This window comes from Psammomys obesus, unplaced genomic scaffold, assembly GCF_907164565.1.
Source record: "Psammomys obesus unplaced genomic scaffold, mPsaObe1.curated_primary_1811, whole genome shotgun sequence".
NCBI classification, from domain to species: domain Eukaryota; kingdom Metazoa; phylum Chordata; class Mammalia; order Rodentia; family Muridae; genus Psammomys; species Psammomys obesus.
The window spans coordinates 25854183-25872825 of record NW_026592890.1 but is presented as its reverse complement, the minus strand read 5'-3'; the positions used below and the strand labels follow the sequence as shown (position 1 = coordinate 25872825).

Sequence of the window (18643 nt, the reverse complement as noted above, 5' to 3'; positions counted from 1 at the left end):
ACCTGCCCTCTTGTAGCTGTTACTGGCAGAGGGGATTTAATACAGGAGACTGGGCTCTTAGAGAGGAGGGTCAGAGACTGATCCACAGGCTGCAGCCTCCTCCTCCCGAACTGCTGCAGCTGGCCCCCTTGACGGGGCCACTCTATACCCACTAGGCGGTGGCACAAGTGAGACGCTACGCCTTGTCCTTAACATTCGGGGACACTGGGATGCTTCTGCAGACAACACACACACACACACACACACACACACACACGCCTATTTGCCAGTAGAAATCGGAGAAGTGGCAGGAACAAGACCCACATTTCTTTTGTTTCCCAAAGCTCACAGGAACGCATGCCATGGTCCCCCCTCCCCTCGGCACAACCCTCATAGGAATGCTGGCAGGCACAATAGTAATAGAGATGCCCTGTCAGCAGTCAGGCTTTTCACTTACAGACTAACAAAAGAAATGCTTTTGTAATTTTTAATTTTACTTATTGTATATCCCAACCCAAGTTTTCCCCTCCCTCCCCTCCCTCTAGTCCCCCCATTTCCTGCCCCCCCCCCAACCCACTCCTCCTTCGTCTCTCTTCAGCCTGGATGGATATCAACCAGCCATGGCTTATCAACTTGCTGTAAGACCAGGCACTTCCTCTTCTACTGAGGCTAGACAAGGCGGCCCAGTAGGGGGAAGGGTCCCACAGGCAGGCAGCAGTGTCAGAGACAGCTCCTGCTCCCTCTGTTAGGAGTCTCACAAGAAGACCAAGTTACACAACTGTGACATGTGTGGAGGGCCTGGGTCAGGCCCTTGCAGGCTCCCTGGTTGGTGGGTCAGTCTGTGAGCCCCTGTGAGCTCAGGTTAGTTGATGCTGTGGGTTTTCTTGTATCCTTGAACCTACAATCTTCCCTCCACGTCTCCCATGGAATTCCTCAAGCTCTGCCTAATGTTTGGCTGTGGGTCTCTGCATCTGTTTCCATCAGTTGCTAGGTGAAGCTCTCTGTCGACAATTGGGCTAGACATCAATCTATAAGTATAACAGGATATCTGTGTGTGTGTGAGTTTCTAGCATAGTCTCTGGGCTATCCAGCCTCTGGTTCCTGGCTCAGTGTCAGGCCTAGATTACCTCTCATGGAATGGGTCTCAGTCTGGGCCAGTCATTGGTTAACCACTCCCACAATTTCTGTGCTACCTTCCCCCCTCCCCGCCCCCCATCATGTAGGCAGGACAAATTGTAGGTCAAAGGTTATTTGGCTAGGTTGGTGCCCCAATTCCTCCACAGGAAGTCCTGTCTGGTTCAGGCTCCGTATTCCCCATTGCTAGGACTCTTAGTTAGGGCTGCCCTCATAGATTCCTGGGAATTTCCTTTGCCCTAGGTTTCTAGCTCCTGCCAGAGATTCTGCACGCCCCCCCTCCAAAATTCTGGCTGTCTCTCCTAGTATTCTCTCCCTCCATCCTCCCCTTACCTGATCTCTCCTGTTCCCATTCCCATACCTCAGCCCTGTCCAGTACCCTCTCCCAATCTACTATTCTGTTTACCTTTCTCAGTGAGATCTACACATCCCTTCCTTGAGCTCTCCTTGTTACCAAAAAAAGAAAGAAAAGAAAAGAAAAAGAAAACCCCAAAATCAAAGAACAAACAACAAAAAAACTTTTGAAACATAATCAAATGTTATCTATCATGAGCTAAAAGTTGTGTCTTTTTAATCTGAATGCCTTTAATGTCAGCCTTCTCTGTCACCCATTATGCTATTTTGTTTTGCTGGTGACCTTGTCTGACCTGTACATGGGATTTATTTTCCCAATTAGACAGACCTTGAATTGAGAAATCAAATCCTGCTTCCCTCTTTTGACCCTAGCACAGGTCCTCACATATGGCAGCCAGCTGCCTTGTTTATAAAGGAAACTCCGTGGGACCCTTTCTTCCTTCTGTGTCAGATAAGGGATGGAGGCAGAGGGGAGATCACACATTGGTGTGGTCCCACAGTTTGTAAGGTCTTTCTGTCTCCCCAGAGTTTGCCTTTGTAATGAAGATAAAAACTCCCTTGCAGGGACCAGCTCTACCACCCAACATCTAATGGAGCTGAAGCTCCTGACCAGTCCTTGGACCATTCTGCAGAGCTGAGACCACAAGGTCCCTGGGCTGCCTCCCCACCAGCTGTGCCTAGACCCCCAAGCAACCCCTTAGCCAGAGGAACTCTGAAAACCAGCAATTTGCCAGAGGAATTACGTAAGTTGTTTGCAATGTGGTTTCTTCCTCTCGGGTTTTATGCTTTGAGAGTTTGCTTAGTAACTACATCCAAAATCTCAGTTAGAGAATTTACCTTTTCCCTTTTTGCTTTAAAAATACCCAGCCATTTCTTAGTGTTTGCCATGATCCTAACCTCACAAGCAATGCTCCCGAACTGCTTTACCACTGGATTTCCCTTAACAAATTGGAAACAACAACCAGCCCCCTCCCTTCTTTGCTCATCTAAGTGATGCTCTTCAGTGATGTGCCCCCGCTAGATGGATGGGATGCTCATGTGGTGCCGGTAGAAAACTAGTGTCTCATTGTTAATTAGCAGCAGCCATCAAGAGCAAGGTCATTTTCTGTAGGAGTGAGCGGTCTTGTTTGAAAAACAAAAACAAAAACAAACAAACAAACAAACAAAAAAACACCTTACGTTCCTCACACTGCTTCACATCCCAATGCAAACTTAAGCCTTTTATTTAAAGAAATAGCTCATTGGATGTCAGGTGGTGATTCGTTTCCCACATTTTGCTGCTAGATCCAGAAATGTTGACACAACACCAGGATGTTCTGAGAGTGAGGCCAGCTAAGAGTCTTAGCTTTGGAAGCCTTAAGAAACCAGTCACTACTTAGGAATTGTTGGCTAGAGAGGCCCACTGTTGGCTGGAGAGGCTAGAGAATGATCTGGGACACTCGGAACCGAACCTGAGGCCCTTGCTTTGCTGATTGCTTCTTTTGAATCTCTATTGAAGTCACCTACAGCTCTGAAGGATCTCTATGGCAATGATCACTATAGTTTTCATGCAAAAGTTTTGTTCCTGAGCATCTTAAAATCTTATACACTTCAATTAAAAAAAAAAAAAAAAAAAAAAAAAAAAGACATGGAGTACGGTCCCAGCCTTCTGTCATCTTACTGTGGTCTGGGAAGGGAGTCGTAAAATTAGTACATATGGAGGTGGGAAAGGATCAAGCCCCACCCACATGCCTGATGGCTTGGTTCCTTCCACCATCACACAGTGCACACGCTTCCATGTGAGACCTGTGCTTCCATTCTGAGGAATCTGAGCACAGATAAACACCAACTCATCTTCTCTTCGGCATCTCTTTCTATCTCCTCTGCCTCAGGGTTTCTTGAGCTTTCACTGGTTCACTCCAGACTAAAAGGCAACATGTAGAGATGAATCTACTACAGCAAACTGCCAGCGAAGTAATTTCCCCCATACTTTATTTAGTCTGAGGAAACTGCGGCTCTGGCTGGGTAGGGAAAGCCTGCCCAAATGGTCCTGTCTATGGCTCCATGCTGGCTCACGGAGGAAAGAGGGAGCCTGCACCGCTGAATTGCCCTGAGGCACTGTCTCCCCTTTAAACTGCTGAAGTTGCACCAACATTTCTGATCTGGGCATCAGTCTACGCCTGCTTCCTGACCTTTCTCCAAAATGAGTCCATGTGGGGGAGGGGCGGGGCAAGGAAACACTTACTCCCTCACCCCCTACTTGGTCTTGTCAGACAAGAGTTCAGGGCAGCAGAGAGCATCACGAGATCAAAGGCAGACACTGCTGGGTGGCCCCTTAGCAAGCCTGAGCTTCTTAGCCTGCTGTGAGAGTATTTTCCTTGGGCACAGGGCCAAGTGTCTCTAAGAAACGAGGCAGTGGCTTGGGCTGAAAGGACATGCCGACTGTGGGTGGTAGATGGTTTAACATCTCACGTGGTGTTCCAGGACCCCTGAGGCCTGTCTCAGACTGCCGTTACTCTATCCCTCTGTCTTCTGTTCACTGTGGACAGTCTGCACTCTCTTGGAAAGGTCCCAGCCTTTGTCACAGATGAGAGCAATCCACATCACAACACAAAGGGGACCACCCTCAACACATAAGGCAACTCGTACTACTTAGAACTGCGGTGTAGAATAGAATAATTTGATTAATTTCAACAACTATGAACATTTTCTCTTAGGGAAAGTCTTTATCACTTATTCTATGGACACAGCCATGGAGGTGGTGAAATTTGTGAACTTTTTGCTGGTGAATGGCTTCCAAACTGCAGTAAGTATTTTATTCAAAGAGAAAACTGAACAGTTCAATTGAACACAATGATAATGATGATGAAGAAAAAGTATAAATAGTTGTTGATGCTTTAAGCAATGTTTTACTATTTATGTAATTATGAACTAAATGCTTATGGATTTGGATAATTGTTTTCTATCTATCTGTTTATTTATTTATTTGGTGCTGGGAGTCAAGGCTAGAGCAAGTATTCCTCCACATTGTAAACTAGCCAAAGTCTCCAACATTTTTTTTCTCTAAAAGCCCATAATAGAGGCAATTCCCACCTTTGGTCTGGCTGGTCCTAACTGAAGGAAAGGCCTGGCCTTGGCTGCACTCTCTCCCTTTACCCTGTCCCACCAGCCATACCCCCCATACCCAACAATATGTAACCTGTGACACAGGAAGCTGGAAGCTCACCAACTAGCTGTGCACTAAACCAGACCCTCCTGTTCTGTACTGGGTTACAAGGTTTGAAGTAGAAACCTGGGCTCCCACTGCCCAGAGCTGCCCTTCTACAGCTTGCTTCAGGAGTGAAGAGTATGGACAGAGAAAACATGGCCGAGTCTAGGTTGAGGAGAGATGGCCCTGATTCACTCCTGTAGGTTCCCTGTCATCTTGGCCCCCAAATTCTCAAGCACATAATCTTTCTGTCTCCCTGCCAAGCCCTGAAACAGTGCAGCTTAGGGCCATGCACATCCTTCCTTAGGATAAACAAAATATCACTGGTTGCTCCTGGGAAGACTGGCTCTCCTCAAACATTGAGATTGCTTCCTTCCCAGAGGCCTCTCCTTGGCCGTCAGCAGCAGTGAATGCCAGAGAGGAGTGAAGAGTCAGTAAAGGTTAGAGGGAAGTAAAAAAGTTGCTTAGCATTGGTTTGGGGGGTTGTTTTGTTTTGTTTGTTTGTTTGGTTTACTTTTTTGTCTGTCTGGTTGGTTTGGTTTATCCAGACAGGGTTTCTCTGTGTAGCCCTGGTTACCCTGAACTTACTCTGTAGACCAGACTGACCTTAAATTCACAGAGATCCGCCTGCCTCTGTCTCCTGAGTTAAAAGCATGCGCCACCACTGCCTGGTTGTTTAATAGTTTTTAGTTGAGTTTCCCACCCCCCATAATACATTTAAAAATGGAAATACTTAATTTTTTTTAAGATGCCTACAATTTATATAATCCAGCTTCACAGATCTATAGACTAACATTTCACTTTCTCATTTCCAGAATAAGACAGTACTGGGGCAACTTTGACATAAAAATCAAATTATGAGACACGAAGCAACACACAAGATCTTACTTTTTCCTCCTCTCCCAATATAAACACGGATTCTGACTGGCCCTGGACAGTAGTTTTTAACCTTTAAAAAAAACCCATGGTCAGAGGCAGTTCAGGGGGAATTTAAATGTGCGCTGGACCCTTACTTATAGAAGCCTATGTTTATTAACAGCTGTGTGTTACAATCGACACAGTGAGATCCTCTTAGTAAAACGAAACAATGAGTCACATAAGGGGGTTTAATTAAAACAACAAAAACAGCATAAAGGTTTGGGTCGGTTTTAGGAAATTCTTAGGGAATAGTGTCATGCCCTGCCACTAGCAGGACATAGTTACTAAAGGGACAGGGACAGGGAGATGTTGCCTGTATCCTGAAGAGCGTAGCTGTGTAAGTCAGCCATAAAATACTCAGCTAAGGTGGCTTCAGCAGAAGCTCATTTTCAACAGTTCTAGAGGCCGGAAGGTCAAGAACACGGTTGAAACAGGGTTGGTTTTATCCACAATCCTCTCTTCTTGGCTTGAGATATCCATCCTCTCTCAATCCTCAAATGGTCCCTCCCATGTGTATGCGCAGAGCTGTGTACCAACTCTCTCTTCTTCTATGAACACCAACCTATGGGAGTAGGGCTCACTATCTTCTGAGGGGCCCCCATCCCAAGTCCAGTCACATTATGAGGTAATGAGAAAGCTTCAATACATTAATTCTTATTTTCTTTTTTGAGACAGGGTCTCACTTTCTTGCCCAAACTGACAACCCCCTACATCAGCCTCTCAAGGGGTGAGATTAAAGTGTTAGCCACCACCTCCAGCTAACATATGCATTCTAGGGACACAGTTCAGCTCCTAACAACAGCAGTGTGGAAAGCTTGTCATGACAGGTACAGTAGACTCTGATGGGGATCTAGAGAAGCAGACGCCTCCCAGAATGTCTGTGTCTGTAGCACAGGAACAGCTTCCATGATGGATAATAGCGACCATCTCTGGCATGGTGACGTCATGCTTTTCTACGTTGCCAGTAAGTTCTCATAAGCACAGTCCTCTAGGTGGAAATTGGCAGAGGCAGGAGTACAACCAGAGCTGCCTATCTTTACTCTGAAATGGAAATGTTACTGACACCATCACAGAGTGGGTGCAGTCTTTGACCAGCACATACCTTCTATCTTGTTTTGTTTGGTTGGTTGATTTTTTTTTTTTAACTACTTGAGACATTTTTTCAGTGTAAAACATAACAGCCACAAACTCTCAAAACTCCTGCATCGGCTTTCCGGGCCCTGGAATAGAAGACACATGCCACCATGCTGGATGTTAACATACTAAAACAAAAGCAAGCTGGGTTCAGGGGTACATGTCTTTAGTTCGAACACTCCAGAGGCAGAGGCAGGTGGCTCTCTGAGAGTTCAAGGCCAGCCTGGTCTACATCGTGAGTTCCAGACCAGCGAGGGCAATAGTGAGACCTTGTCTGAAAACAAAAATCCAACCCAGAGGAAAGCTGTTCCATTTTTAATGTTATCAGTAAAAGAATACATTGAGTTTTGTATTGTGTACCCTATAGGTGGGACAGTTAGGTAAACACACAACCTTTTTCTATAGGGAGCTTAGAAGCACGTTAGGAGGACAAGGAGGTCATAAATGACACATGGAGTAAAGGAAAGAATTTTATAATGTGTTGTTGCTACTAGTGGCCATAATGTGTGAGAGTTAGGTGAGGTGAAAAGGAAGTCAGTGTGACTTACAGAGCAGAGGGGCTTATGCTGTGTTGTTAGGGCACAAGAGAACTAATGTGAGAAGTGAAGTAGAGCGAGCATGTGGGGAAAAGATAGTAGCTCATTCAGGATGCTTGATGAATAGCTGAGACGGTCAGCAGGGTAACACTAGGATAATTAATATGGGTATAGTGAGGCTAATAAAGCAAACCGTCCCCCAAAGACCTTTACTCTAGTGTGTAATACATTCCCTCTTCCAGTCAGGGGTGCCTTGTGTACATAACACACACACACACACTCTTCCAGGAGAGAGAGAAGGGGGGAGAGGAAGAGAGAGAGATTGATTTGGCTTTCTATAAGACACGTGATTTGATGTTTTTGCATTTCCAGTACCTGAAGGAGTATTATCTAATAATACTAATCTGCGTCTTAGAGTTCTCCTTGACTTTCATCCTTAACCCCACCCCACTAGCTAAGTCATTTTGTTCCTTGGCTTTCATCCAAGTTTCGTACAACGCTTTTGAAGTGTATAATTGAAGCTGGGCATAATACCGCCATCATGACCCGACTAACCAGAGTTGTTTCTCAGCATTTGCACCCAACATATCCACTAAAGTTCCAGAATCTGCCTTTCAATTTTTTTTAAATTATGGGTACATAAATGTACTGTTTCAGCCTCTGTGGATGTATCCAATTTAGTGATATACTGTGTCTTTCATATTTTTGAACACATAATTATTGTGTAGCTGCAGACACATTTTGAAATGAACCACTATATCCTAATTATGGATATTACATACTTCAATATCTATGAATGTTTAAATGGGCGTATTTCACAAACTCGTGTTTCATTGTTTGGACTCACGTGTTCCTCCTTATAGAGAGCACTAGTTTTAGGGTTGCAAGTGTATGCAACTTCTCGTGTTTTCTTGAGCTCTCATTAAGAGCCCTTCCTCACATCCTTTTCTTGTAGATTGATATATTTGAGGATAGAATCCGAGGTATCGATATCATTAAATGGATGGAGCGCTACCTTCGAGATGTAAGTATATTCCAAGATTCTGAGGATGTGTGCTGGTGAGAAAAACAATCAGCCTGTGAAGCTGTTTCACAGAAGAAACACTGATACTCTCCCAGAGTCTGAGCCCGAGGAAGTGTGGACAAAGCCTCTCTTGTTGGAAGCTATGCAGAGACTTGGAAAGGAAGGATGGGGTCGCCCTCCTGGACATGCAGAGGCAGGAAATAACGGTCAAACCAGACACAGGTGGTTGATAACAATCAGCGCAAACAATTTCTAGACCAGAATAGGGAAGGAGGAAATGAAGGTGGGGGCAGCAGAATCCAGCTGAATTGGAGGCCTTTCCAAGTGTTTTGTAGGACTGGGCTAAAGAGGTTTCTGGGCAGGCTTACAAGCTACAGAGTATGCCACCCCAGGGCACCCACTTGCAGCCCTGTGATTCGTTTTCCACAGACAGGATCTATACTAGCCACTGGGACACTTTGTGCTTTAACAAGATAGAAATTGATTGCTGCCAGCATGTCCAGGTCCAGGTGCTTCGCTGGGCAGGAGTGGGTTGGGGGTGGGAGTCTCAGCAGGCTGGGGTTTTGCCGCTTTCCTTTTGTCTGCAGCCTGGTGTTGGCTTTGTGCTGAAGGGTCTGCTCCTGCTGCCTGTGCTAATGTGCACAGGAAAAGCAGGGCAGCGGAGGAGCACAGTGACTGACAGCTCCCATCAGGCAGCAGGGAGGAAGGGCACTCTTCCTGCGGCAGCGATGCCTTTCTGCCTCCATGCAGATTCAGTGATTTAGGCTTTCATTAGAAGTTTATTAGGGAAGGTTGTGGAAGATGGGAGAGTTCCTCTCAGAGCTGCTTGCTCTGCGTGTTTGTTGGGTGCTGGGCATAGAGGCCATGGGGGGGGGGGGTTGAAGATGACAGCATGCCTGTATGGGGGCTGGTGCCTTTTGCTTTCAAAGAGAGGGGCCCTGGCTCTATACCCACTGGCAGGTCAGGGGCGGCTCATGGTCCTGCTGGCCAGTTTCCAGCTGGTCTTCACCAAATGAACCACACTTCCCACTCCCATAAACATGCTTTTCTCCTTCTCATTACAGAAGACAGTGATGATAATCGTAGCAATCAGCCCCAAATACAAACAGGATGTGGAAGGCGCTGAGCCGCAGCTGGACGACGATGAGCATGGCTTACACACGAAGTACATTCATCGACTGGTGAGTGGTGAGCGGACCACAGTGCCTGGCTGCTCCCACAGGACAGGCAGCCTCTCTTAGGGAGGCTGCTTCTTCATTCAAGGTGACAGGATGCTACGGAAAGACTCTCAGGCCTCCCATGTGAGGAGGTTACTTTGGCTATGGCTCTGTATACTCTGAGAGAAACCCCACTCTTTCTTGGATACAGAAAGTAGAGCTCTGTTCGCTTAGCTGTTTACCAACAAGTGTGAGGCCTTAGGAGGACAGAAGAGTGAGTGGCGAGGTGAGTGGGTTACTGTAGCTGTTATATTCTATCCCTTGCTTTTCCAGAAGAGCAACATGCAGTGTAAGGAGGCCACCTCTGTCATACCAGTAGAGCTTCCTAAGGGCTGGCTATGGGACCATGGCCCAAGTACTTAAATCTTGCCCTTTTGCGATCCTGTTCATAAAATAGATCACTACTACGTACAGGGCTCTGAAGATAAATGAGGTCATGTCTGAAGTATTTGGCACACAGAAAATATTTAACCAAAGAGATTGTTCTTAGTTTTTGATGGGTGGGCAGCATTTTACTGTCAAACCTGTACCATGGGGCCTGGTTAAACTTAAACCATGTGGAAAACTTAGAAGAAATCAAACTTGCTCAGCATCTAAAGGAAAATACCACCCAGCTTTAGAACTAGCAGTTTTATGGCCTATCTATCTTCGTGTCCTTTGTGGGCTGAGAGACACCACGGAGACCATTTCTGTTTAACTAGGAAGTCAGAATAGCCCTGTGACTTTCCACCCTCTGGAATGCCTAATAGGTAACTATACGTCTGGGTGGGACTGGCCCTGAGCGTCTCAATCTAGAGCTGCTTTCTCTGGCTTGTTTATTTACCAAGGATTCTGAGATTTGGAAAAGAGAAGGAAGTCACTGGACTTGAACTCATAGCCCAACTTGGTTCTCATCCTGCATGAGGACGTGGCATAATGTATCTCTGGAAGTGGCCCAGATACTTAGACTAAGTCAGCAGCACAGGGCAGGAAGCAGGCAGGTAGCGTCAGGCCACCTTTACCTCAGAGGAAGCAAAGTTAAATGCCATCCATCCTGCGAGTCCAGAGCACAGGAGGAGGGCAGAGCGGGTGTGTAAGCATCGTCCTCGTCAACCGAGTCTTCAACTCTGTCACCCCCTCCACCAAATGTGGACCACTTGTTTGAGTTTACAACCCAAAGCAGAAGCTGAGGCAAGGTTGTAAGATTCAAGGGTGGAGCTAAGTCTGCCTCAGGTCCAGTCTTACTCAGTGCTAGCCTGTGGTCAGGGTTCTGAAAACTACTCCTAGAAATAAGCTGACCTGTAAAGGTCAGAACTGGCTCTGGGTGCTGTCTGTATCATGTCTGCACATTCCCAGAACACTGACATTCTGTTTACATCTCTAAGAACCTGCCAGTCCCAGGAGCAAGCAGCTGGTACTTGGGAAGGACTCCAGGTCCCTACCAGTTCCTGGAGGAAACTTGTTTAGTTATGCTGGTGTATGGCAAGGCTAGCCAGTAATACACAGAGTTCAACCTAATGACCATGTGGTCCCCAAATTTGGTCTCCTGGCCCTAATGGCTTTGGCTCTTCCCCATCATAGGAGGGACTGGCTGTGCCATCAGTATCCCAATATCCCCAGGGTGACTTCCTGGCCTCCTCCAGGCACCAATGAGTAATTACAACACAAATCAAACTGCATCATTAGAAAGGCAGTATCTGAAAGAAGTATGAGAGAAAATAAAAACACACTGCCGAGGGCTAGTCCTTGACAGACCAGGGAGCCTAGTGGACAAATCATAGAGTACACAGTGCCCTTGAAGACAGGAACGAAACCCAGCCCCTTTTAATGAAAGAAAGCATTTAATTGTGGCTTGCTTACAGTTTTTTAATTTCTTTTTTTATTTATTACAATTTATTCACTTTGTATCCCAGCTGTAGCCCCCTCCCTCGACCCCTCCCAGTCCTACCCTCCTTTCCTCTTCTCCTCCCATGCCCCTCTCCAAGTCCACTGATAGGTGAGGTCTTCTTCCTCCCCTTCCCTCTGACCCTAGCCTATCAGCTCTCATCAAAACTGGATGCATTGTCTTCCTCTGTGGCCTAGCAAGGCTGCGCCCCCCTCGGGGGAGGTGATCAAAGAGCCAGCCACTGAGTTCATGTCAGATACAGCTCCTGTTACCCTTACTAGGGAACCCACTTGGAGACTATTTTTTTTAAGATTTATTATGTATACAGTGTTCTACCTGCATGTGTGCCTGCACACCAGAAGAGGGCACCAGATCTCACTATAGATGGTTGTGAGCCACCATGTGGGTGCTGGGAATTGAACACAGGACCTTGGAAGATCCCCATACCCTTCCTGCAGGTGCTTACTTTGCTATGGCATGGCTGGTACTTGAAGTGCACAGTACTCCAGTCAATGTGGCACATGCTTTTGGTGTTGTTTTCTGTTTTGAAGGGAGATGGCCCTGTGGCGGATATGTGTTGTGTGAATCTGTGAGAGTGGGTGTTGGAGAGAGAGTTGTCTGTGTCTTCACATTCACTTTCTTCTTGTTTTTATTTTTATGCACAACAAAAGCTTCTGTTCTAAAAATCAATGAGAGAATGAAATTGCTCAGGAAACATAATTCTTTATTCTCCTTGTCCTCAGATGCCTGAAAGTTCCATGCTGCTCTTGGGATTTGGAAACCTTTAACACTCCTGACACTGAAAATTCTGATTTTGATAGGGTTCTTGTAGCTAAGTCCTCTTGGGGAGCAGAGTGTGAAAACTGACAGGGTGGGCTCTTCATGGTGGACCTCCTAGCCCCACTGCCAAGCCCAACTGTGTTCCAGAAGAAGAGGATTGCTAGGTGGCTCCCGTCGTACTAATGCCCTTCCTCATCTCCGGGCGCTCACGCTCTCTCTGCCCTTGCTTTCTCCTCACTTTCTTCTACCTGGCCAGAACCTTCTTCATGCCCTGGGATCCCCTCCTGCTACTGTCCTTCAAACTCCCTGATGCAGAACAGAAAGGCCCAATTCCGAGCTCCCACAATTGCTCACAAGCTTCATGCTGTTCTCTGGCTAGTAATTTTCCTTCCTGCGTGCTCACTAGATCAATAGCTCTGGGAAGAGTGTCTTAATTGTATCAGCGGTTCAATGCTAAACAAACAAACAAATAATCCTAGGTGTTAGCACTTTACCCATTTCCATGTTATTAGTACTCTCACACTTAGCAACTGAAAGCTGACAATATAAGGTCACTGACTACAGAATTGGGAGAGGGACACATAGGGAACCGAGGTGAGCCAGCCTCTGCACACTCCTAATCTTTAAAACTCAAAGTTAGCACCCAGGAGGCTGACAAAAGACTGTTGTGAGTTCAAAGCCAACGAGGGCTACATAGTGAATTTCAGGCTAGTCTAGGCTACATGTGAGCCTCTGCCTCAAACAAACAAACAAACAAACAAACAAACAAACCAAGCAATCAACGAAGAAATTCAGGGTCCAGGCCAGAATATAACTTAAAATTCTCATGAATGTGTTGTGTGTATCTGTGTGTGCACGCACACACGTACATGCGTGTATGCACAGGCACATGCATGTACGAAAATGAATTTATGGAGGTCAGAGGAGAACTTGCAGGACTCAGTTCTCTCCTGCCATGTGGGCTCCAGGGGTAAAAATTAGGTTGTTGGGCATGGCAGCAAGCACCTGTCCTGCTAAGCCACCTTTCTGGTCCCCAGAAGGTGATTTTTAATAGGTCTTTAGTAAGTGGCTATATTACTCAGTGTTCTCTAAAGGAACAGAGCTCTCTCCATAATATAATATATAATATATGGATATGGCAGATTTTATTTTGGCTTGTGATTGTGATTCCAGAGGGATAAGATCTATCATCATCATGACAGCAAGGTGTGGCCACAGGCAGGCATGGCATCTAGAGCTGGAAGCGGAACTGAGGGCTCATATCCTAGTGACAATCCATCTCTCTCTCTCTCTCTCTCTCTCTCTCTATATATATATATATATATATATATATATATATATATATTTGTGTGTGTGTGTGTGTGTGTGTGTGTACGTATGTATGCATGTATGAGAGAGAGAAAGGGAATTTATTAGAATGGCTTAAAGGCTCTGGTCCAGCTAGTCCAACAATGGCTGTCTACCAATGGAAGGTTCAAGAATTCAGCAGTTATTCAAGCCAGGAAGCCAGATGTCTTACTAGCCTTCAGTATACAGTGGACTCCTGAAGAAGCAGGCTCCAGCCTAGTGAAGGAATGGATGTGCTAGGGAGAGGCTTTCTTTTTCCATTTACATAGGTTTTCAGCAGAAGGTGGCCCAGATTAGAGGTGGTCTTCCCATTTCAAAAGATCTCAATTAAAGGTGTGTCTTCCCACCCACCCCAAAGATCTGGATTAGAAATGGACTTTCCCATTTTGAATGATGTAAATAAGCAAAAATCCCTCATGGATGTGCCCACTCATTTTTAGTTTTTAGTTAATTCTAGATATAGTCAAGTTCACACCCAATGATAACTATCATAGTGGTCTACACAAGAAAAATGGCAGAGTGTGTAACGGGGAGAGTTTAAAATTATAATAGGGCTCTCAAATAAACAACCCAGAATAAAATTGCCATGTGGGCTGTTAGTATTGTTGGCACATCAATTTCTTATCTTGGTTCCTGAATTAAGTCTTCATATTTGCTTGGTTTTAGATGCAGATTGAGTTCATAAATCAAGGAAGCATGAATTTCAGATTCATCCCTGTGCTCTTCCCAAATGCCAAGAAGGTAAACAAACAAGAATCCTCAAATAATTGTGTTGTTGTTTTTCAAATCTGGTTTGATGGCTACCTGGGACATTAGGTTGAAATTTTTTCTCAGCTCTTTGATAGCCCTCAGAGATACCAGTGATACCAGAAAGATCAACAGGTGGCACACTGAGCTGGGCAGTAAGGTCTGGAAAGGTCTGCAAGTGTTATCTGGCAGGACCGTGCCTGTCCTAATTGCTCAGTCTGCCCACACAAACGAACGGCTTATGCGTAATTAGTCTTCTATGACTGATAAAACACTATGAGCAAGGCAACTTATAGAAGGGTTTATTTGGGGAATATGGCTCCAGAGGGTAAGATCCATCACTGTCATGGTGGGGAGGTGTGGCCACAGGCAGGCATGGCATCTAGAGCTGGAAACAGCCGACGGCTCACATCCCGAATGACGACAAGGAAGCAGAGGGCGTGTGGCGTTGGAAACTTCAGAGCTGGCTCATGTAACATGCTTCCTCCAGCCTCACCATACCTCAATGCCTCTCGAAACAGCATCAGCAACTGCGGATCAAACACTGAAATACTCAAGAACATGAGAGCATTTATTGTCTGAAGCTTCTTACCTCTCACCTGTTAGAACCAAAGCACGGGCACTTTGCTTTCTGCTCCACATAAAGATTTTGCTGCACACAGTTCAGTCCTCACATTTGTAAAGTACAGGCACCGAATCCACACGGCTCTCTAAGTGAATCTTGCTGGGATTCACATGAGGGTTTTTATCATATTCCAAAGGGCATGCTGACAGCTTTGGAGAATGCAAGCCAAGCCATCAGGGAACATGTTCCAGGCCTGGCAAAAGGAAGACAGCAGCTAAGTAAACAGCCTGAGACCCAGACCGGAGCACTCTGAGCATAGGCGCAGCCTCCTTCTGGGGGATTCCTAGATGTTAGGACTGCACTGAAACCTCTGGCCCTGGTGAAGGAGAGCCCAGTGCATGGGAGTGGGGCCTACAGGGTTGGACAGCACACAATGTGTATGAAAGGACCCCTCATCCTCACTGGCCCTAGCTTGTCCAGGGATTAAATGTAGTCATTGACTAATCGAGTCTCTTTACTGGTCTCCCCATAGCATCTGGGAGCCTATATTAGCCATCTTTTTGCTATGAAAGAACTCCAATCTGTATCTCCCACATTTCTCACTGACTTCAAGACATCAGTTACCTCCCTTGACATGACCCATTAGGCTCTTTGGAACAGGACTGTGTCCACCAACTCATTCTCCTTTCGTATCATCTGCTGCCCTGTGCTTTGGTCATAAATGGGCCATGTCAGCAAGTCTCATTCATGTTCTTTCTGTCTAGGTATCTTTGCCCCTCTATTCCTTCTCCTTAAAATGCCCTTCCACACATATTGGCCTAGTGAACTCTTGCTTATCCTTGTATTCTTACAACTTCTCTAGCCTGTAAGGTTCTTCTTCCTCTCATGCTTATGTAAATCATCGTCCCTTTCCCCCTAAGACCTTTAGTTACTTACAGTACTTTGAATCAGTAATATGTATATGTATGTAAGTATGTATGTATCAATTGCTTAGAATCACTGGATCATGCATACATATTTGGGTTTACTATTGTTTGTTTGTTTGTTTTTTAATTCCACTTGACAGTCTTCTTATTTCCAGAGCTTGGGACATGCTAGCTACTTGCTATAATATTACCCGGAAAATAGTTTATGCTGATTTTTGCCTCCACGTGAGATTTTTGACTCCTCAAGACAGTTGTGTCCCTTTCCTTGAATATCTTCTGCACTCAGCATGAGTGCTGGCTCTAAACTGGTGCTATAGTCTCCAAGGCAGCTCATCACAAAATGAAAGCAAAGACCTTCCAGTGGTCTTCACTGATACACCCCCTTGAATTCTGGCCCTCCTCACCTGCTCATTCTTACTTGCTTTGCTCTAGCCACTGTGATCTTGTTGCTTTTGAACATGCTCAGCAATTTCCACCACTGTGAGATGTGTCCTAAGCCTCCTCTTCACTCCCCACCACAACGTGTCCTCCACGAGGGCAGTCCTGAGGGAGGCTGGAACTGGCCTGTGGAACTCCAGCTCTGAGATCTGCTCCTTGCACTTCAGGCCAGACCTGAGGTTGGAGTGAAAGAAGCAGGAATTAGATTAAGCCCACAACCCTGGCATCCTTCCCCCAAAGCCACAGGGGAATCCCCATCATTCAGTGTGACCTCTGTCCTACCCCTTTCATGTGAGGGTGGTGAAAAGCACGTTCACATGCAAAGGGCAGGTAGCCTGGGAGACTGACAGAAAACGCCGCGCACATGTGGTTTCCATAATGACATACACAGCTTGCACCCGAAGCCAAAAGTGCTTTGCATGTTAAACCCTCCAAAAGCAAAACAGCAGCTCCCAAGACAGCCTGCTGGGAACGCCTCGGAAGGGCGAGCCAGAGCTGTTCGGAACTGAGCCCTGAATCTGGAGTCCAGGCTTCTCTCCCGTGATGTGTTCCTGTCCTCTCTTCCGCAGGAGCATGTACCTACCTGGCTGCAGAACACTCATGTGTACAGCTGGCCCAAGAATAAGAAAAACATCCTGCTGCGGCTGCTCCGAGAGGAAGAGTATGTGGCTCCTCCCCTCGGCCCCCTGCCCACCCTTCAGGTGGTACCCTTGTGACACCAGCCATCTCCAGCTCAGTGCCCCAGTGCCTGTCCGCACAACATTCTTCTGGCTGAGGCTGGTTGCTGGCACTCAGGCCTGTTTCAGTGTCTCGTAGGGGGCATTCAGGCCCCAGAACACCTCTTCTACAGGGTTCTCTGCCTCCTAACACATTGGCTGCTCTGCTCTGTATTTCCTGCCTTAAACACACACACACACACACACACACACACACACAGAGAGAGAGAGAGAGAGAGAGAGAGAGAGAGACACGTGCACACAAGTGGCCATGTCCGCCTGAGTCTGAATTGTTCATGCTGGGCCTCCAGTACGTTAGTAAGTGGCCACTACAAGGGATGGCAGCAAACGCCTATGACCACAAACATTCTCCTCTCCTCTCACATTCTCCAACTCACTGCTGTGAGCTGGCCAGATGCTGTGTGTCCTTAGACCACTCTGATTCGTGCTCAAATAATAAAATTCTTTGTAAGAACGTGGTTCATTTCTCTCAGTGGACACAGACATATTAACTTATATTGAAATGGGCAGCTCTGGGACATGGACAAAGCTGCTTAGATATAGTATTAGATAAATGTGACAGATTTCTCTGTAGTAAAAGATGAAAGCCAGAAAGTTAAACGTCCTTACAATGTAATAATGAAAGGTTTACTCTGGCAGTTGAGGTTTTAACAAAACAATCCTGGTTGTAAACAGTCTAATTGGGCAGGGAGTGTAGCTCAGTGGTAGAAAACTTAGCATGTAGCAAGTCCAGGATTCAGCTCGCAGCACTGAAGGAAGAGAACAAGGTCTGGCCATTCACGTCAAATGTGTGAGTACAGGTAGGAAGTAGCAGGGAATGTGTCACACACAGCAGAGCTGTGGTCTAGTTTTCTCATCTTTGTCCTAGTCCTAAGCAGCACTGTGACTAAAGCAAGCCTTTTCCCTTTGGGGGGACTTGTAAAATTATAGGACCAAGGTGTTCCCAATGAACCTAGAAGATCTGAAATGTGGAACCTAAACTCTAAATTTTCTTTTGAGAAGTAACTGGGTTTTTAGTTTTTACTATCACATCTCTCAGGGGATAAATTTAATTTTACTTTTTATCTCTGTTTTGTTTTGCTTTTTGGAGGCAGGGTCTCACTGTGTAGTTCTGGCTTTCCCAGAACTCAATATATGTGGTAGGACAGCCTTGAACTTACATAGATTCTCCTGTCTTGGCCTTCCAAGTGCTGAGATGAGAGATAGACACCAACATACCCAGTGTCGTAGTTACTGGTCACTACAACCAAGGCTGTGTTTAAAAGAAAGCATTTTATTGGGGGCTTGCTACAGTTTTGGATTACAGTTGTGATTACCTTGGCAGGATATTTGGCAGCAGGAAGGCACCAGGGTGCCGGTGTAGTAAGAAGCTGAGAGCTTACATCTTATCCGCAAGATGGAGGCAGAGAGAGAGGAGACTGGACCTGTCTTGGAAACCTCAAAGCCCACCTGCAGTGACACGCCTCCTTCAACAAGCTCACACTTCCTAATCCTTCCAGAACGGTTCACTAACTGAGAACCAGACATTCAAATATATGAATTTGGAGCCATTCTTGTTCAAATCACCACACCATACTATATTTTCTTTCTTAAAATTTAACCAGCTTTTAAAAAACAAAAATTAACTGACTCAAAATAACAATGAATATACCTTAATGGGTTTTGCTAATTTATTTAGAAAAGAGTATTATTGTGCAGTTCAGGCAGCCCTATAACTGCTTAGCCCAGGCTGGCCTTTAATTTGTTTTACAAGGAC

At 45.9% G+C, this 18643-nt stretch overlaps 1 protein-coding gene across 1 annotated transcript in view; it reads left to right on the top strand.

Moving 5' to 3' along the window:
• Traf3ip2 (TRAF3 interacting protein 2) overlaps nucleotides 1-17345 on the top strand; it is a 41817-nt gene extending 24472 nt beyond the window's left edge. Inside the window, exons 4-9 of the mRNA XM_055616125.1 lie at nucleotides 2032-2210; nucleotides 4164-4252; nucleotides 8198-8266; nucleotides 9331-9447; nucleotides 14141-14215; nucleotides 16720-17345. Coding sequence (XP_055472100.1) covers nucleotides 2032-2210; nucleotides 4164-4252; nucleotides 8198-8266; nucleotides 9331-9447; nucleotides 14141-14215; nucleotides 16720-16866 — 676 coding nt within the window. The 3' untranslated portion in view covers nucleotides 16867-17345. The remainder of the gene's footprint in view (nucleotides 1-2031; nucleotides 2211-4163; nucleotides 4253-8197; nucleotides 8267-9330; nucleotides 9448-14140; nucleotides 14216-16719) is intronic.
• Nucleotides 17346-18643: the final 1298 nt, after the last annotated feature.